Source organism: Astatotilapia calliptera, chromosome 17, assembly GCF_900246225.1.
Source record: "Astatotilapia calliptera chromosome 17, fAstCal1.2, whole genome shotgun sequence".
Lineage (NCBI taxonomy): Eukaryota > Metazoa > Chordata > Actinopteri > Cichliformes > Cichlidae > Astatotilapia > Astatotilapia calliptera.
Genome location: NC_039318.1, coordinates 13,317,345 through 13,334,613, shown reverse-complemented (window position 1 = coordinate 13,334,613; position 17,269 = coordinate 13,317,345). Strand labels below are relative to the sequence as shown.

Sequence of the window (17,269 nt, the reverse complement as noted above, 5' to 3'; positions counted from 1 at the left end):
AAGCAAACGTGTATGCACCAAAAAGCTGTTCTAAAGCTGTACATATCATTTCAGCATTAATAAGGCTTTGACAGATGTACAAGCTACCCATGTCATGTGAACTAATGCACCTGTACACCTACAAAGAAGCAGTCTTTTTCAGATTTGATTGGTCAGATGAAAGTATAGTTTTCCCCTTCAACTCACCTCAGTCTTTTATAGTGGAGGATGATGTTCATTTGTTTTTTAATTGCATTATAGAGTTTTAACTTTCATTTTCAGATGCCACAGCCTGCGTTCAGTGTTCCTGAGCCAATGCTTGGATTTCCAATTCACTGTCAGATAATCCACTATCCAGATGTTAGGTGTTTTTTTGTTTTTTTCCCAGATGTACAACTTTTTCAATGTTGCCACAATCTCAGCTAGCATGTAGCATGCTATGCTAGCATGATATTTAAAGAGAAACCACTTAAAAAAATAAAACACCAGTTCTAACTCCTCATATGTTGCCTTTCTTTTTTAAATATATATTTTTTTTTTAAAAAATCGAGAAACAGAACTTTCATCATACAATGTTTAAAAATTATTTTGGAAAAAGAATTCACAGGTTTTAGGCTGTAAATTTTGTGACACCCCATCCTCAGGATTTTCCCGCCCACTCAACGTTTTTAAGGAAATCATCATCATGCCAACACACTTACCAGGAACATAGGAACAGCCAGAAATACTTTTTACATATTTCTGTACAATACTTTCGTTTCACAGATTTGAAATGTAGACTATCCAGCATACCTCCTCTTTTCCCAGTGTGGTACGGTCTCATGAGTATCTGCAGAGCAGCGGGGTTCGTCATACTGGTCAGCAGCTGGGCCAAGTTTGGTTCTGGTAGCAAACCTTTCCTGTTACTCAGAATCTGGAGACAAAACAAAAAACACAAAAAGCAAGTGAGTGCAACAACACGTGACTAGATGTGTGCATGTGTGTATCTGTGTATGTGTGGAGTACAGTATCGGTTTTGATCTTGTCATTAGGAGCCCCTGATGGCTTAAGTAATCATTACACTAGCTTACATCATCAGGATATGGCTGCAATGTCAGCAGAGGGGCGACAAAAGAAAAAAGGCAAGAAAAAATATAAAAGGACAAAGCTGGGAAACGACAGCAGCAGGAGGGAGAGAAAGGACGGGGGAGAAAAACAAGGACGAGAAAGTGTCTGAAGGAAAAAATGTTTTTTAGAGACTTGGGAAGGCCACTTTTATTCACAAGTTTGTATCATATTTGAAAAACAGCTTTTTTCACAGTCTGCTGCTGTGCTGGAACTTGGCTAAAGACGCACATTATGACACATTACATGACTGCTGCCTTTCCAGCATCAAATTCTGTGCTGACACAAGATGACAGCTTATAGTGAGATGGCCAATATTTATTTATTTTTATTAAGGTTTCAGAGGGCGTTACGGTCGTTTCAAAAGAAACGGACACAAAGAACAATCTTTCAGAAAATGTCTGTCACACATGTAGTTTAGCTCACGGTTTGGGAGCGTCTGCCTTGAACTTAAATACGTCACTTCAAAAGAATATCTGATCAAAGCGCAGCTTTTTAAAATGTAATCCTGCGTCTTGTGCATGGCTTTCACAAATATATACATAACAAATAAGTCTGACGCAAGAATATCATCCTGTTATTATTTTCATTGAAATTTGTAAAGATGATTAGTAAATCAGTACCGACAGAAAGCAATAAAATAAGGGAGAGGGGGAAGTTTGATATGCAATCGCCTAGATTGCTCATAGAAAACTGGACCTGCCAGTCTAAAAAGAAAAAGAAGAGACTCCATCTTAGGCCTGTGTAGCCTTTGGTGTTTATCAGAGCAGAGTTGTAAAAGAGGTATAAGCACCGTTGGCTCACAGCAAGAAAGTCCTAGGTGGCCTGTGCCTGTTTTCTTCCAGGAGGTCTGGTTTCTTCTGCCCTCATGCCAAGTTAATTCTCCTGTCAGTGTGAACTTCCACCAAGGCTTACAGCTGGAGCTTGTCCTCCAGCCCTGCACACTGCTTAGAATGAGTAAAATGCAGAGAGCAAATTTCTCTACAATAACACACTGACCCCACCCCTGACTGCTGTGGAATTCATTTGTTTAAAGTGCAACAGCTCTGCTTTTCCTAATCTTCTGTCATATGTACAATGGTGGATGTTCAACTGAGGCACATGGTTCCAGCTGTGAGCATAGAAGCCCCACCCACCAGCGGTTTAGGCCTTCTGTTTAGAAGGTGCAACCAATCAGGAAAAAACGTGATAAAGGGTGGGCTTAGAGGAGCTGCACCAAAGACCAGTGTAAGATTTACGAGGACTGTTTTGCATTACTACAGCTATAATAAAAAAATATATATATATATATATATATATATATATATATATATACATACACACACACACACACACATATATATATTTGTATAAAACCTAACCCAAGTGCATTTTAGAACATTATGTTTAATTAAAGCTGAGCTTATCTCACACACAACACTTCTCAGAGTCGTTTTAAAATCTTGTTTTCTTTCCTATTGCCAATAAAGCTTCTATTTAATTTGACATTAAGCTACATTTCCTGGATCTGAACAGTTCTCTGCTGACTTGCATTTAATCAAAGGAGTTACTGTAAGGCACATTACCCCAAATAAGAATTCAATTACTCATTATGCTGAGGAAATTTCATTCAACAGACTCAAATGAAATCCTATTGAATTAGACTGCGTCAAATCGAATGGAGCTGCCCGTGCTCTGGTAGATCCTCCTCAGCTCTGACAGTGTGGCGGCAGTACGCGCTCGCCGCCCTACAGACACGGCTATTTAAAACAACATTAGCAAGGATGGTGATGTTTCCTCTTCGCCTGCCCCGAGCTACAGCCTGACTTGAGCACAAGTCAACGTTGTTTCCTCTCTGTCGCATCCCGGAGCCGAGAGCTTTACTGACGGGGATGGGCTGCGTTTGACTCCGTCCTGTCAGCAAGTAAGGAAGAGGAGAGTCTAGTGCACACGTACACTATGTGTATTCGAATGTTCCGGTGAGGAAAACTATTGTTTGTGTGTGCGCGCGTGTATGTGTTGAACAAGGCCAGTCATAGCTGACAGCGTCTTTCAAGGGAAGAGAAGGAGGAGGAGGAGGAGAGCTCTCTCATTTCTTTTCTTTCTGCTGGAGAAAATGTCAGCATGCATCAGTCTGTTTGGCTACTGGCACAAAATCCAGCCACACACCCACACACTATAACACACACACAGACATGCCAGGGAGGTAAGGAAGCCGCGAAGAAGGGAAAGCGAGAAGTATCGTGTAAGGGGAAAAAAGGACGAAGGGAGAAGAAAGGAGGGAGGGAGGAGGCCATCTGGTCCTCAGCGTTCACACTCACACTCGCATCACACTAACTGGAGAAATGAGAGAATCGCCTCAGACAACTGTAGACAGGAGCAGGTCTCGAGCTCTTTCTGAAGATCTGATGTTGCTTTTACCAGCTGCTCACATTCACTGCAATAATGCTGAAGGGGCCTCGGGGCACTAATGTAACCTCACAGTCCTCACAGGATCTCTTTCTGTCTTACCTCTTTTTTTCTTCCCCTTTTTCTGGTCTCCTCCTCAAATCCCCCCCCCCCCCCCTCTTTTTGTTTCTTTTACCAATTGCATGTCTTCCTTCCTCCTCAATCGCCCCAGTTAATTTATTCAAAAACACATTTTCCAGCCCATCCGTCACAGCTATAACCTCTTTACGTGCATCTGATAATTCACGCTCTGCAACAGCTGTGATGCCATCAGAGAAAGAGAGACTACAGCTTTTAGCTAAAGTGGAAATTTAGCACTTATAACAGCTCGATAAGGGCGATCCAAAGTATAGAGGACACCTGCGGACAGCTTGTTGTTGCGCATCCAAGTTGCAAATAAATATTAATATCATTCAGAGACATAAAAAGATCAATAGATGAAATCTTGATGGAATCTTGAATTACACAAAATATATTCATGAAAACCTACGTGACATACTTCAAACTTCAAATACTGTAAAATGAAAAATCTTTAAGATGCTATTTCCCGACGAGCGCTATTTTACATCTTGTCCCATCATTCCTGTATTTTAAAACGTGATTACGGCTCCTCTGAGAACACTGATGAAAGCCCTGAAAACTCATCTCTCTTCATCAAAGTGACATATGTAGACGTTCAGCCTATGACAACGATCCCTCCAGGTCTTCAGCATGAGCCGCCATTAGTAGGTGCGAATCTGTGAAAATTGCTCCTCACCTCCAGCTCCACCAACGCATCCAACGCCCACCCGCAGCGAAGGCGGTAGCTGCTCACCTTCTATACAAATGTAGGTTTGATGTATTCTGATAACAATAATTATTCTCAAACCTGAGAAAAGAGAAAAGAGAGAACCACCTACAAGCTGACATACGAGGTAGTGATGCGTTTCATTTATCACTCTCTACTACACAGGAAACACATAAACAGATATAAAATATCATCAGTGTTTGTCTTAATGACATTATCAAGAATAATTATGTGTTGCTAATGCTGGATAATCCTTGCTCTTGATTGCAAGCTAGCAGGATACTAACCTGACTGAGGTTTGTTACATACGAAACTCTCTGAATCAAGTGATTCTGACGCAGTCATTGCTGCACTGCATGTGAAAAACAGTCAGTCACGGTGGTGACTGCTTATTTCATTCACGATATGTCTACTAGCATGAAATAAACACCATCTGGACCGCTCTTTAAGTAGCCATTAACCGCTTCCCTTCTCTGTCCCTAGATTCCTTCCATACCCACGTACACACAAACCTGTCAGGACTCAGTAGCTGTAGTAAATCGAGGTACCCACAGGGATTAGCAGGGACTCCTCCTTTTGGGAACTCTCACTTCTCACTTACTCTCACTCGCTGTATTTACATGCCGTGTGCGGGTTCGCTGGGTGCATCTGTTTGAATGGGTGCACGTATGAGTGTCATAGTGTGTCACTAGCTTGTGGTTTGGTTTATTTCAGGCTGCGGGAGACAGCGGAGGAGCCCAATCAGTCTATAGAACTATAATTATCATGTCAGTGCCTCTCTGCTACCACAGCTCTGTGTAGGAGGGGTATCACAGCTACAAAGACCTTCTCGGCTAGAGGGTGTTCGTGCATGTGCTCCACGTCAAACCTCGGTGTTTCTCAGCAGCGGATGTGCAAGAACCACCCGGCACTGGCATCACAATTAGATGGAAAAGTAGCTGTGAGCATATCCGCTCTTTTTTTGTTGTTTTTCCATGAGAAGTCCAGTGTGTCAGTGTTGTAGCATGTGGTCCTCCACGTATGAGGGAATGCTACAAAAATGAGACTACTGTGACATAACGTTTTAAAATTTGAAAGTAATATTAGGATTTATGATAGGAAATAGCAAAGGGAATGTTTCAATTCATTTACAGTGACGGTGGGTTTGGAGGTTTAGGGGGTGTGGTAAGCTGATGATGGTCCAAATACAGCCAAGCAACATGGTAGAAATATTGATTCCTGGATGTGTCTGGAATCAGCTTTAACAGTAACTAAGATTTCTGCTACTGCCGGACTTGAGCTGCGGAGAGACGAGAGTCAAATCAGTGAATCGGATGATGAAATTCAAATGCATCGCACCTCAACGGTCCACCTGTGTCAGCTAAGTGGCAGTTAGTTGCCATGGTGACAGCATGTTATGTAACTATAACCAAGTGTCAAAAAGTGATGTGAACTGAGTTTGGCACTTGTTTTTCAAAACAGCTTATAATTCCACCTGGTTTAAAATCCCAGAGAGCCCTGATAACTTGCTCTATGCAGTAGAAAGAAAAAAAAAATAAAGATTTTTCCTTTAATTTGGTGATAAAAACCATGCCCGTAGATTAATAATTGTGGGCTCAGCAGCAGGTTAGAGATGGAAAAAATGTCAGAGAAATTTTCCAGCTTCTGTAGGTTAATTTGTTCACTTTAGCTCTGCACACTTCAAATGGCGTGAAAAAACCGAAAGCTCGCATTTTGCAAATCAGCCGGTCGTTTTGTGTTTAAATTGTGTTTTTATGTGGGGGCTGGGTGAAAACCTTTGCACATTTTTATGTGGAAGATATAACTGTGACATACTGACATATCCACACTAATAAATTGTGATTCATCTCTCATCGATTCTTCAAGTCTGTAATAAATACAGTACGGCTGGGGTTTATTCTAAATAACACTTTGGGCGGGTATATTACATTAAAACTGGTGGCTAGTGAACTGTTAAGATTGCTACTAAACCAATGCTGCCGCTAATATTAGCCTCTTCTTGCGTTAACAGAAGGCGACATTAAATGCCGTGTACTGCCGTCTGCGCTCTCTTCAGTACACTCTGTGATGCGTCTGTGATGCTGCTTTCTCCGTAATATACTCACCATACCCTGGGCAGCAATGAGTGCAGCCAAGGTGCTTCTCCCTGAGGTGCCAGGGGTACAGAGTGACAGACGGACCTCCTGTCCTCCCACCAGAGTTCGGTCCATCTCTATCAGCACAGCTTCTGCCTGCTCGGCGCTCTCATATTCCACCACGCCAAACCCTCGCACTGGACTGCCCTCATCCTGAGCAAGCTAGAAGAAACATGCATAAAAAGACAAAGCATTTATTCAGTAAGTCATTCTTTTAGATTTTTCTTCTGTGGCTGGGCACAGAAATGTGGGCTCTAATGTGAAAAATTATTTGAATTTCTTTTTTCCTCGTGTTTGATTCTTCATCTAAATTCCTAGTTGGCCGGGGAACCGGCAACGTCAAGACATTGGTATTGATCACATCCCACAAATTGTATAAACATGATGAATTGAGCTAATTTGTGCTTAAGGAGATCTGAAAAATCCCTATTGACACTTGTAAATGTGGAGCACTACAAAAACCAAAAGAAAAAAAGAAAAGAAAAAGAAAACAACTCGTATCTCGTGTTTTATTTTAGCTTCTTTTTTTTCTTTTCTTTTTTTTTTACATGTCTTACTGGGGCAGAGTAGTCTTCTTATGCTCCCACTAATTACAAGGATTGCATTCATGCCATTATCAGATTTGTGCCTGATAATGGCATGCCTTTTGCAGATGCTCACCTGCTGGAGTGTCTGATTAAAAGCAGGCGCACTCCTGTCATGTTTGTTGTTCCTGTTAGTTCACAGGAATGCTCCAAATCTACTTAACAGGCTTTCACTAATATACAGTACACCTTTCCACTTCCAGGCATGCCACATTAGCTGTAAGATGTTAGAACTGTCTGCTCACTGGTGGGTTCAAAACATATGGAATAACCTGTCCTGGTTAAATGCACCCAGCAGGCTGGAGCGAGTTCCTTCAGGAGAAAGTGGGTCGAGTGATATAAGGGAGAAATGCCACCAGTAGCAAGAGCAATAGTCCAGCATAAAACCCAACATCAACTTCTGAAAACAACGTAAGTTCTGACACTACAAACTAACGTCATCAGCCCTTCAGACTTCAGCAATTATCTGTAGGAATAAAAAATTAATACGCCACCACTGCAGCATTATCGCCAAGAGCTGTTTAATGAAGTAAATGTATTTTAAAGTGGATTTTTTTTTTTCAGTACGCAAAAGAAAATTTACTGACTTCTTATCAGCCAGTATCAGCTGCTTACTGCTTGATAGGTGTGCCCCCCTCCCCCTCACCAGAGACCTAAAAATACTTGCATTTACTATCTTTTAATAAATCATCGGGGCAAACAAAGGAGGTCAGACACGTTTTTATATCTGCACGTTCTCGGCACCATCTAGGAATAGCAATATCATTCATCTAGAAGACTGATTGGCAAAACACAATCTTCTCCAGTGGCAGTTATCTGTGCAGCCCAAGCTACCGTCATGATGCACTTTGACTAAGAAAATGAGAAGCCAGCATGAGAGGCTGCAAAGACTGCAAAGTTATCCGAATCCTAATCCGCCCAATGTTTTCAGAGAGTTTTAGACTAACAAATGCACAAATTCATGCATGTATGGGTTTTTTTCTGTGCATGACTGACAGACAGGGAAGTGACAGATAACAGTGGAGTGGAGGTAGAAGTGCTTCTCTCAGCTTCTTTTGTCAAAAAGGATAGATAAAGAAATGACATGATGTAAAAGATACATCCTTTTGCTCTTCCTACACCGCTTCAGGGATGTGCACATAGATAGAGATACACACAAACACAACCTAACGTAGTGTCTGTGGAAAAGACAGCTCCAAACTACAATAATCTCCTACTTAGGAGCCGGATCGAATAATGGGCCTTTTTCAGCATATAAACTTGACAGAGCATTATTATCATACATTTATGGTCAGCAGTCAATAAAGACATGTCTCAGCGCTAGAGTGTCCTGCTGATAAAGACTGACTTCTCTGTCAAGAAGGCTGAGTCATTTCCATCTTCTGAGCTCAAGCTAAATAATGCAGGCAGGCTAATAGCTTATAGCTAATGGACTTTATCGGATAATGACTATGTCCACAAAGTAATGGCTTGTGGTTAAAACATACCACTTAACGTATTGTTAGCACTGGTTCGATTCATATGAAATACAGCAGGAATAAAAAGGACAGGAACTCAATTTAACTTCTCTCACATTTTAAAGGATGTGTGATCTGTTAGAGACCATTTGAAGGTTTGGTTTGCTAATACTTGTATCATCGCTGCTAAAGGTGCACAATTAGACACCAAAAAGGCAGTTTTCAAATAAATTCATCTTCATTCCAGACACGCACAAACAAAGAGAATTTCGTGGCACTGTTGGAAGTTAAATGCAGCGTTACTTGTAGTGTCTACAGAATATAAACAGCTGTGTTAAAAAAAAATCTGCATATTCATAGACTCTGGATATTTCAGCCAAAGAGAAAAGCATATATAATTTCAGGAAGCTGCAACTATATAAATGAACACTTTTATGAGAAACCCTTATCTGATTTCTTATATTAATTTCCATATGGTGAAAGGAAGGTGCACTTTTGCATTCATTTGGTACATATTGTGTGGTTTGCTCCCGCTGAAATGCAGCATTTGTGATAGACTCTGGCCACATCTCCCCACTACTTTAAGCTGCAACCAAGTGATCAGCCAAAACATTACTGACCTTTTTAGTCTGAAAAGTAAAGAAGGGGAAAATTGTGCAAAACAAAGCTGAAGAGCTATATTTGTGGTTCTCTTTGCACACAAGGTCGCATAAGAGCGTGTGAGTCATGGAGGCTTTTATATCAATCAACACAGTCTGTATCGCACAGGCCAAATGTATTTTGAAAGGTGCAGACGCTGTGAAATACCAATCATGTAGCAAGCAAAACAGCAGACCAATGTGAATACTGGTCCTTAGCCATAGCGTGAGATTTGTCGTGTTAATTGTGGATTAACGTTATTTTGTAGCGACTTTTATAGTACATCAGCACAATGTTGTTAATGAGTGAAGTCAGCTTTGGTTTCTTTTGAGAAAGTAGCATAACTGTGAGGTTGGAGTAATTTCTATGGAAGGATGTAATCTGTGGGCATCTTTCTCACCCTCAACCGGTTGCAGCAGATGGCTGCTCCTCCCTGATCCTGGTTCTACCAGGTTTCTTCCTGTTAAAAAAGGGAGTTTCTTCTTTTCATTGTCACCAAGTGCTTTTGGGGGTTTTCTCTCTATCCAGCTTTGTCACATCAGCATCAGTCTTCTTGGAATTTTTATTTTTTGAATCTCTACTGGAAGCAGTTCTAGATGTGACACCATCACAACACTGGTGGAAAAGCCCTGGCTACTCTCTTATAATGTTGCAATAAACTCTGATCTTGAGGGTATGAAAGTCAATAAATCCAAAGTCCAAGTGACAAATTTCTAATGTGAGAGCAATGAAAAAGTCCTTCAGGGTTAAACAAAGCAGAACGGGACAGAACAACAGAGACATTAATACGAATAATGATCAACAATCAGGCAGCAACAGCAGCGTGGAGCAGCAGGTGGTTTTAATGATACATGTTTGAAGGTAATACTTTCCATGAATTTGCTGCCTGAAATAATGCAATATTAAATACAAGCAGAGCTGGAAGAAAACAAGGAAGAAGGATGATCAACAGAAAATTAGCACCTATAATTTCAACTCATTTGGATGCTCATTGATTCAATGTTTCTCAACCAAATGTACCAGACATTTACTGCTTTGTACATTTGGATTCGTAGGTTTTCAGCTTGAAATTCTTAGAAACTGGATGTCTGTTTATTTATTTATTTATTTTTTGGGGGGGGGGGGTTAGTATTTTCTGACATTTTAAGGTAAACCATTGTTTGAATACTGAAGAAATACATTATTCAGCCTATTTCCCCTTCCAGGGCTAATAAAAGGAAAGCCGTTCAGAAAGTTGAGTTAAACATTAGGAAGACATCTTCAGCAATAAATTAAAAATAAAATACAATCAATTCAATTAAATGCAGCTTTTGCTAATGTTTTACCACTGTTCGCCAAGAGGTGAAGATATCTGAGTTTTCTCAAGTCGCAGTTTTGACCTCTAAGGGCCAGCATATGAATCGAAGTACATGACTAAGGTCTACACAGAAAAAAACCCCAATATGAATAAGTCTTCTGATGCCTCCACATACAGCATAAAATCAGGGAGGGTATAAGAATTCATACACAAAGGCTTTCACATGAAATGTGAGCAAATCAGAAACTTGATTATTTATTTTCAACTGCTGCAAACAGCTAAGGCATCAGCTAAACTCAGAAGAGTTTCAAACTCTGCGTTTACATTGCACATATGTACATTCAGTACTGTGCAAACGTTTTAGGCAGGTGTAAAAGAAAAAATGCTGTTTACAAAGAATGCTTTCAGAAATATAAATGGTTGTTTATTGGCCCCAAACGTATTCTGCAGCAGGACAACGACCAAAACATACAGCCAAAGTCATCAGAAGTACTGGAAGTGATGTTATGGCCCCATAGAGCACTGATCTCAACATCATCGAGTGTGTCTGGGATTACATGAAGAGACAGAAGGATTTGAGGAAGCGTACATCCGCAGAAGATCTGTGGTTAGTTCTCCAAGATGTTTGGAACAACCTACCAGCCAAGTTCCTTTGTTGTTGTCGTGTACCCAGAAGAAGAACTGATGCTGTTTTGAAGGCAAAGGTTGGTCACACCAAATATTGAATGATTTAGATTCATTCACTGCATGTTGTTGAAATAATTAACACTTCCATTTTTGTGCTGTATGTGAGTAGTTTATGAAATGATTCAATTTTTTCTTTCCTTTCTCTTTGTTGTAAAAATAAAGGAATTTTGAATCAGTGGAAAGCAAACGCATTTGTACTTTTTCAGCACGAACACTGACGCCTGTTAGCTTCAACACTCAATCAAGTGGCCCCTCCACTTCCTCCCACCTCTCATTCGTCTGCTGTTCCCTCCAGCCTGAACAGGGGGATGGAGAGATGGATGGTTGAATGAATGCAGGGAACACGAGAGGAATATGCACGTATGTGTGGAGGAGTAGGTCGATAGGCTATTATCATCAGCATATATTAAGCAAACTCCATGGAAATGACCGGAACCACTTTACCACTTGAGATATGGATGGATGGATGGGGGAGAGAGAGTGGGCGTGAGGAGGGAAAAGAAAGAAAGTAAATGGCGGAGGAAGGGGACATAAAAGTGAGGCAGAAAACATCAGTGATTGATTAAGTGACTGATGGTTGAAGAGAATGAGGGGGGGTGGGCTGACAGAGAATATGAGCCAGAAAAGACAGGAAGAAAAACACATAAAAACTTGCTAACCATTATTTTTGTGTGGACACACACACACACACAAACACACACACCACACACACACACACACACACACACACACACACACACACAGACGGGTATTCATAGCTTGTGAATCTAATTCAGCGGCCCCTTTTTGCGCCACAGACCAGTTTATGTCCCCCAATATTTTCACGGACCAGCCTTTAAGGTGTCGTGGATAAATACAGCAAAATAAAACCAGTACCGGTACCAAAAAAAGATTTATTCATAACACACGGGAAGAGACACTGGGAAACTGAGTTAACGATAAAAACCGATAAAAACCCTGAAAACTATAAATTTCACACCCGAGCCTCAACTCTCACGGCCCGGTACCAAATGACTCACGGACCGGCCCGGGGGTTGGGGACCGCCGATCTAATTGACATAATGCTTTCTCTAGCCCTTACCTAACCATAACCCAAATGTAACCCTGATACTAAAGCCACATTTTGAGTCTTAAAAATGCCTTCAAACTCATGGGGACCAGGATTTTGGTCCCCCATGAGGTGTGTTGATCCCCACAAGTATAGTAAACTTCCAATTTTTGGTCCCCACAATGATATGAATACACACTCTCACACACACACACGAGTGGAAGTGGGTAAACTGTGAAACAAACATTATATATCAAATTGGATTCTGTGAAAATGGCATTCAGACTGTCATCAACTTGTGTTTGTGAGCGCGTTCGTGAGCAAGGATGCAAAGACTGAGTGAGCTTCTCCCTTAATTTTTTTTCTCCGACTGCACTCACACAACAGAAGACTGGAATATATAAAACATTCAATCATTATTTGAATCTGCACAATTATGCAAATTTAAAATGGGCTTGTGCGTACTGTATCTGAGCCTTGTGGATGCCAGTTGTCATTTAGCTCTCTTTCTCTCTCTGTTTCCATGTGTACAGTCTCTTTAAAAACCCAACACCCCTCCAACAAAGACCATAATTTCTGGATCATGGTTTGAAGATTGAAATGTCCTCTTACTGCAGGAGTGTTCACATTAAGACTACTGTACAGAGAAAGACAAAAAACAAAAATATTTCTGATCTAATGTCAAGTTTCCCAGATTTTCCTTCAAAATTATGCTTTAAATGCCTTTGGATGATTAAAAAAAACCCCAAAACAGATTTAAGATGGAAATCAGAAACTGTTTGCATTGCAATGATCCTTTTTTCTGTTTTTTTCCTATCACGTGTGGCTCTACCTTGTCCTCAAGGCAGACTTTGAGAACATTAAAGAGTAATTATATGAGCAAATTTAGCACTTCGTGCTTCATCCTCCAAATTATTCTTGATGCAAATCAAAAACAGATTGGCCCAGAAGAAACTCCTTCTCCTGCAATATGCAATTACCCTGTACCAGTCTAATTAGCACATTTTTTTCCACACGTTGGCCAATAGGTAGTTATGTTTGAATAACAGATTACGCTAACCCACTGCACAAACTCAAGTCCAGGGAAAATATGGATTTTTGACTAAAAGCACAGTTTTCTTTGAGCGGTGCATAAAAGCCAAACTGTGATGCATAAGCCTTCAAATTTCACTTGCATGCAATACGCTTAGAGTTTTCATCTTTATGTGTCGGAAATCATCATCACTGCATGCACTGACATGTTTGTTTTGATGCTGTTTAATCAGAAAATGAGGCATACTCTCACCAGTCACTTTATGCGGTGACCCGGTTCAAGTGCTTAATACAAATATCTAATCAGCCAATCACATGATCTTTCTTTTAAGCCACACATTGGAAATCTTATAAAAAACATTCAGATTAAAAGTAAGGTGTGAAAAAACAATTTGTTGCTGCCACCTTCTTACATCACATTGATTATGGTGACATTATTTGAGGTATTTTCTTACAATGCTCCTTATACTTGGAACAAATTACAACAGGATTTGAAGCTGTGCAGCTTAACTGAACTGAAGGGCTTTAAACCAATTTTAAGGACAACAGAGAAAGCATCATTGGATGTCTGTTCATGTTCTTGTGGTATTGTTACTGTCTTTTATTTTATTTTCAGGTGCAAATTTTTTTGTATGAATTGTAACAACTACAGTATGTTTTAACATGTTGTCATTTTGTATGGATATTTAAAACGGGTCGCTCTTAAAAATGAGACCTCGTGTCTCAATGAGATTTACCTGTATAAATAAAGGTGAAAATAAAAAACATGAGAGAAACTGAATTAGGCATATAGGTGCACTCAAGATGACCTGCGTGGAAGTTGATGTCAGACAGGCTGGTCTGAGTATCTCAGAAACAGCTGATCTACTCTCACACAACTATCTATAGGGGGGAAAAAAGAAAAAAGAAAGAAATAGGAAAACACTGGAGTGAACAGCCGTTCTCTGGGTAAAAATGCCTTGTAGATGCCAGAAGTGAGAGGAGAATGCCCAACAGATGGTTTTGAGCGAACAAAAAGGTAACAGTAAATCAAAAACCCCTCAGTACAACTAAGTTATGCAGAAGAGCATCTTTGAACCCACAACTGAACCTTGAAGCAGATGGGTTACAGCAGCAGAAGCCACACCAGTTGCCCTCATGTCAGTAACTGTAAGAACAGGGATGGGATTACGGAAAATGAACATCAGAAGACGGGAAACCCGTTGTCTGGTGTGATGATTCTTGTTTTCTGCTATCAGATCCAGAGAGTAGGGGTACCATAACATGAAAGCATGGTTCCAACCTAGCCTTATATCAAGGCTAGTAGCAGTGGTGTAATGATGTGGGAGATAACTTTCGTAGCACACTTTGGGCTCTTTAGTATGAATTGAGCATGGTTTGCATTTCACAGCCTACCTGAGTCTTGCTGACCATGTGACCATATGAGCAGTCTTCTGACGGCTGCTACCAGCGGGACAACGTACCACGTCAAAGCTCACGTCATCTCACACTGGTTCACTATACTCAAGTGGCCTCCACAGTTACTAGACCTGCAGTGGAGCACCTTTGGGATGTGGTGGAACAGGACATGTGTGCAAAGAATTAAGGTAGTTCTCAAGGCAAAAGGAGGTACAGCCTACAACTAGTAAGGCACACTAATAATGGGACTGTAAGTGTATATTTAAACTACTACGCAACATACAACATATTCATGCGGAAAAAAAGACACCATGTCTAAGCGAAACGATAAAAGGAATATAAATGCAATATGGCTGAAAATCACACTTACAGCATTTTGTTACATGAAGCACTCTCGTCTTATACTCAAACATTCCTTACTAGCCAGGGTTTTGACAGCATAATCAGGCATCTATGCTAAATGAGTCAAGCCAAAGTGCTGTGGCACTTGAGGCAACTTCAGTTTCAGCATAATTAACAGCAGCTGATGACTCTTTTTTTTTTTTTTAACTTGTTCAGTACGACAGCAAATTTTCACAAAGATATGAAGCACTAAAGGCTGAGTTTTCAAGTGGGAATCTACATGTAAAGGGATGCTGCTGATTGAGAACAGCATTTTCCATCATGACATGTTGGATTTTATTTGTTCTTTTTATTTGTTACAGATCTTCAGTTGTATTATTGGTGCTTTGTGTATAATAAGGTCCATTACAAAAAACACTCACTTCTAACCTAAAAAACTCTTCATGCACCTTAAATAACATATCCAACAGGAACAGAAAGTTCGTCCATAGTCAGCACGCCAAACTGAAAAACAAAATGTTGGGGGACCCAAACTGCCCTCTTGTTGCTACACATTGACACTTACGACAGACATGGCACATGTTGTGAATGTGAGCGATTTATGATTGATTGTTAACAAACACGTAGTCTGTTATGTGTTGTGACCAAGTCATGACACACATCTTTGACTCAACAGATCTCTAAAACTTATTTGGATGTACACAGATGTAATGCTTTGGTGCTTCCATGCTGATGGTTTTGTATTTTTATTCTGTTCTTAATGTTAAGCGCTTTGCTCAGCACTTGCTTTATAAAAGAGTTGACTTGGCTGGCAGCTCTGCATTGAAGAAGCCTAGAGTGCAGAGAGTTCTGGCAGGAAATTCTTGCTCACTCATGTCTGTATCTCAACTTGCTGTGCTAAACTTTTCAGTTTTATTTAATTTCATTATATGATGCCAGTTGAAAACTGGTTCATCATTATTCTTACTTTTTCAAGTCATCTGCTGCGTTTTTTCTTATTTGTCTAAACTTTTTTCCACTGTATTTACTGATATGTTGCATTACTAATATCTTACTGATTTTTCTTTATTGACTTTTCAGATCATCAACAGGGAATAATAAACAATCCACATCTGAGTGTGGTTATTTATATATCTATCAAGCGTCTGGTCAGGGTAATATATGGGTTTTGATTAGTCCATGTGATGTGACCATGTGACCAACAACATGTGATTCAAGACTACACTGCATTATTATCAGATGAAGAGCAGAAGTGCTTGAACTGTTTCATCTACCAAAATCAGAATCAGAATACTTTAATAATCTCTGAAGAAATGATGTGGTTACAGTTGCTCCAAGACAACAACAGTAACAGACTGAACTAAATTAAATAATACAATATATCACAAAATATAAGAGATGGCTATAATATATACAAATAGCTCAATTATAATTATAAATGGGCAGCACGGTGGCACGGTGGTTAGCACTGTTGCCGCACAGCAAGAAGGTCCTGAGTTCAATTCCACCATTAGGCCGGGGTCTTTCTATGTGGAGTTTGCATGTTCTCCCTGTGTTTGTGTGGGTTCCCTTTGAGTACTCTGGCTTCCTCCCACCATCCAAAGACAAGCAGTTAGTGGGGATAGGTTAATTGGTTAATCCAAATTGCCCATAGGTGTGAATGCTGGAGTGAATGTGAGCGAGAATGGTTGTCTGTCTCTGTGTGTTGGCCTTGTGATAGACCGGTGACCTGTCCAGAGTGTACCCCGCCTCTCGCCCTATGACAGCTGGAATAGGCTCCAGCGACCCTGAAAAGGATAAGTGGAAGCGAATGGATGGATGGATAATTATAAATATCCAGAAAAGATGCAACAAAGAGGTAAAACTACAGAATGAGAGCTGCTGATTTTCTCAAGGTAAAGACTCTTCACTATTTATGAGAGAAGACCAATCATTTCACCAATCCAAGAACTCCCTTTTAACAGGAAGAGACTTCCAGCACAAAATGACTCGTGGATGAGTAACCATCTGCTGTTTGGAGTTGGGGTTGAGTGAAAAGAGAAGGAAAAAAATCCCATTGCATTAACATGTGCCAATGGACTGCCTGGAATCTCAGTATCATCAGTACAACAGGAGAAACGGCAAATACGAATTTAAAGCGGATTCACTGAATTAATGCTGTCAAGCTCAATACTGCAAAGACACCTTAAAAACAATTTTTAAAAAAAGCAGTTGCCTGTCTACTCTTAAATGATGTTACTATACATGTGACTGTGCATGTGTGTGCACGCATAGCTAGCAATCACTGTGTCCGACAGCTCTTGACCTCCAGTCGTGGTCCCCAGCAAAGCGATGCAGAATGCATCACTGGCAG

At 40.4% G+C, this 17,269-nt stretch overlaps 1 protein-coding gene across 1 annotated transcript in view; it reads right to left on the bottom strand.

The window, feature by feature from the left end:
* raver2 (ribonucleoprotein, PTB-binding 2) overlaps window positions 1-17,269 on the bottom strand; it is an 89,270-nt gene that overhangs the window by 13,735 nt on the left and 58,266 nt on the right. The window contains exons 5-6 of the mRNA XM_026146201.1: window positions 6,403-6,594; window positions 772-892 (exon numbers count right to left, since the gene is read on the bottom strand). Coding sequence (XP_026001986.1) covers window positions 772-892; window positions 6,403-6,594 — 313 coding nt within the window. The remainder of the gene's footprint in view (window positions 1-771; window positions 893-6,402; window positions 6,595-17,269) is intronic.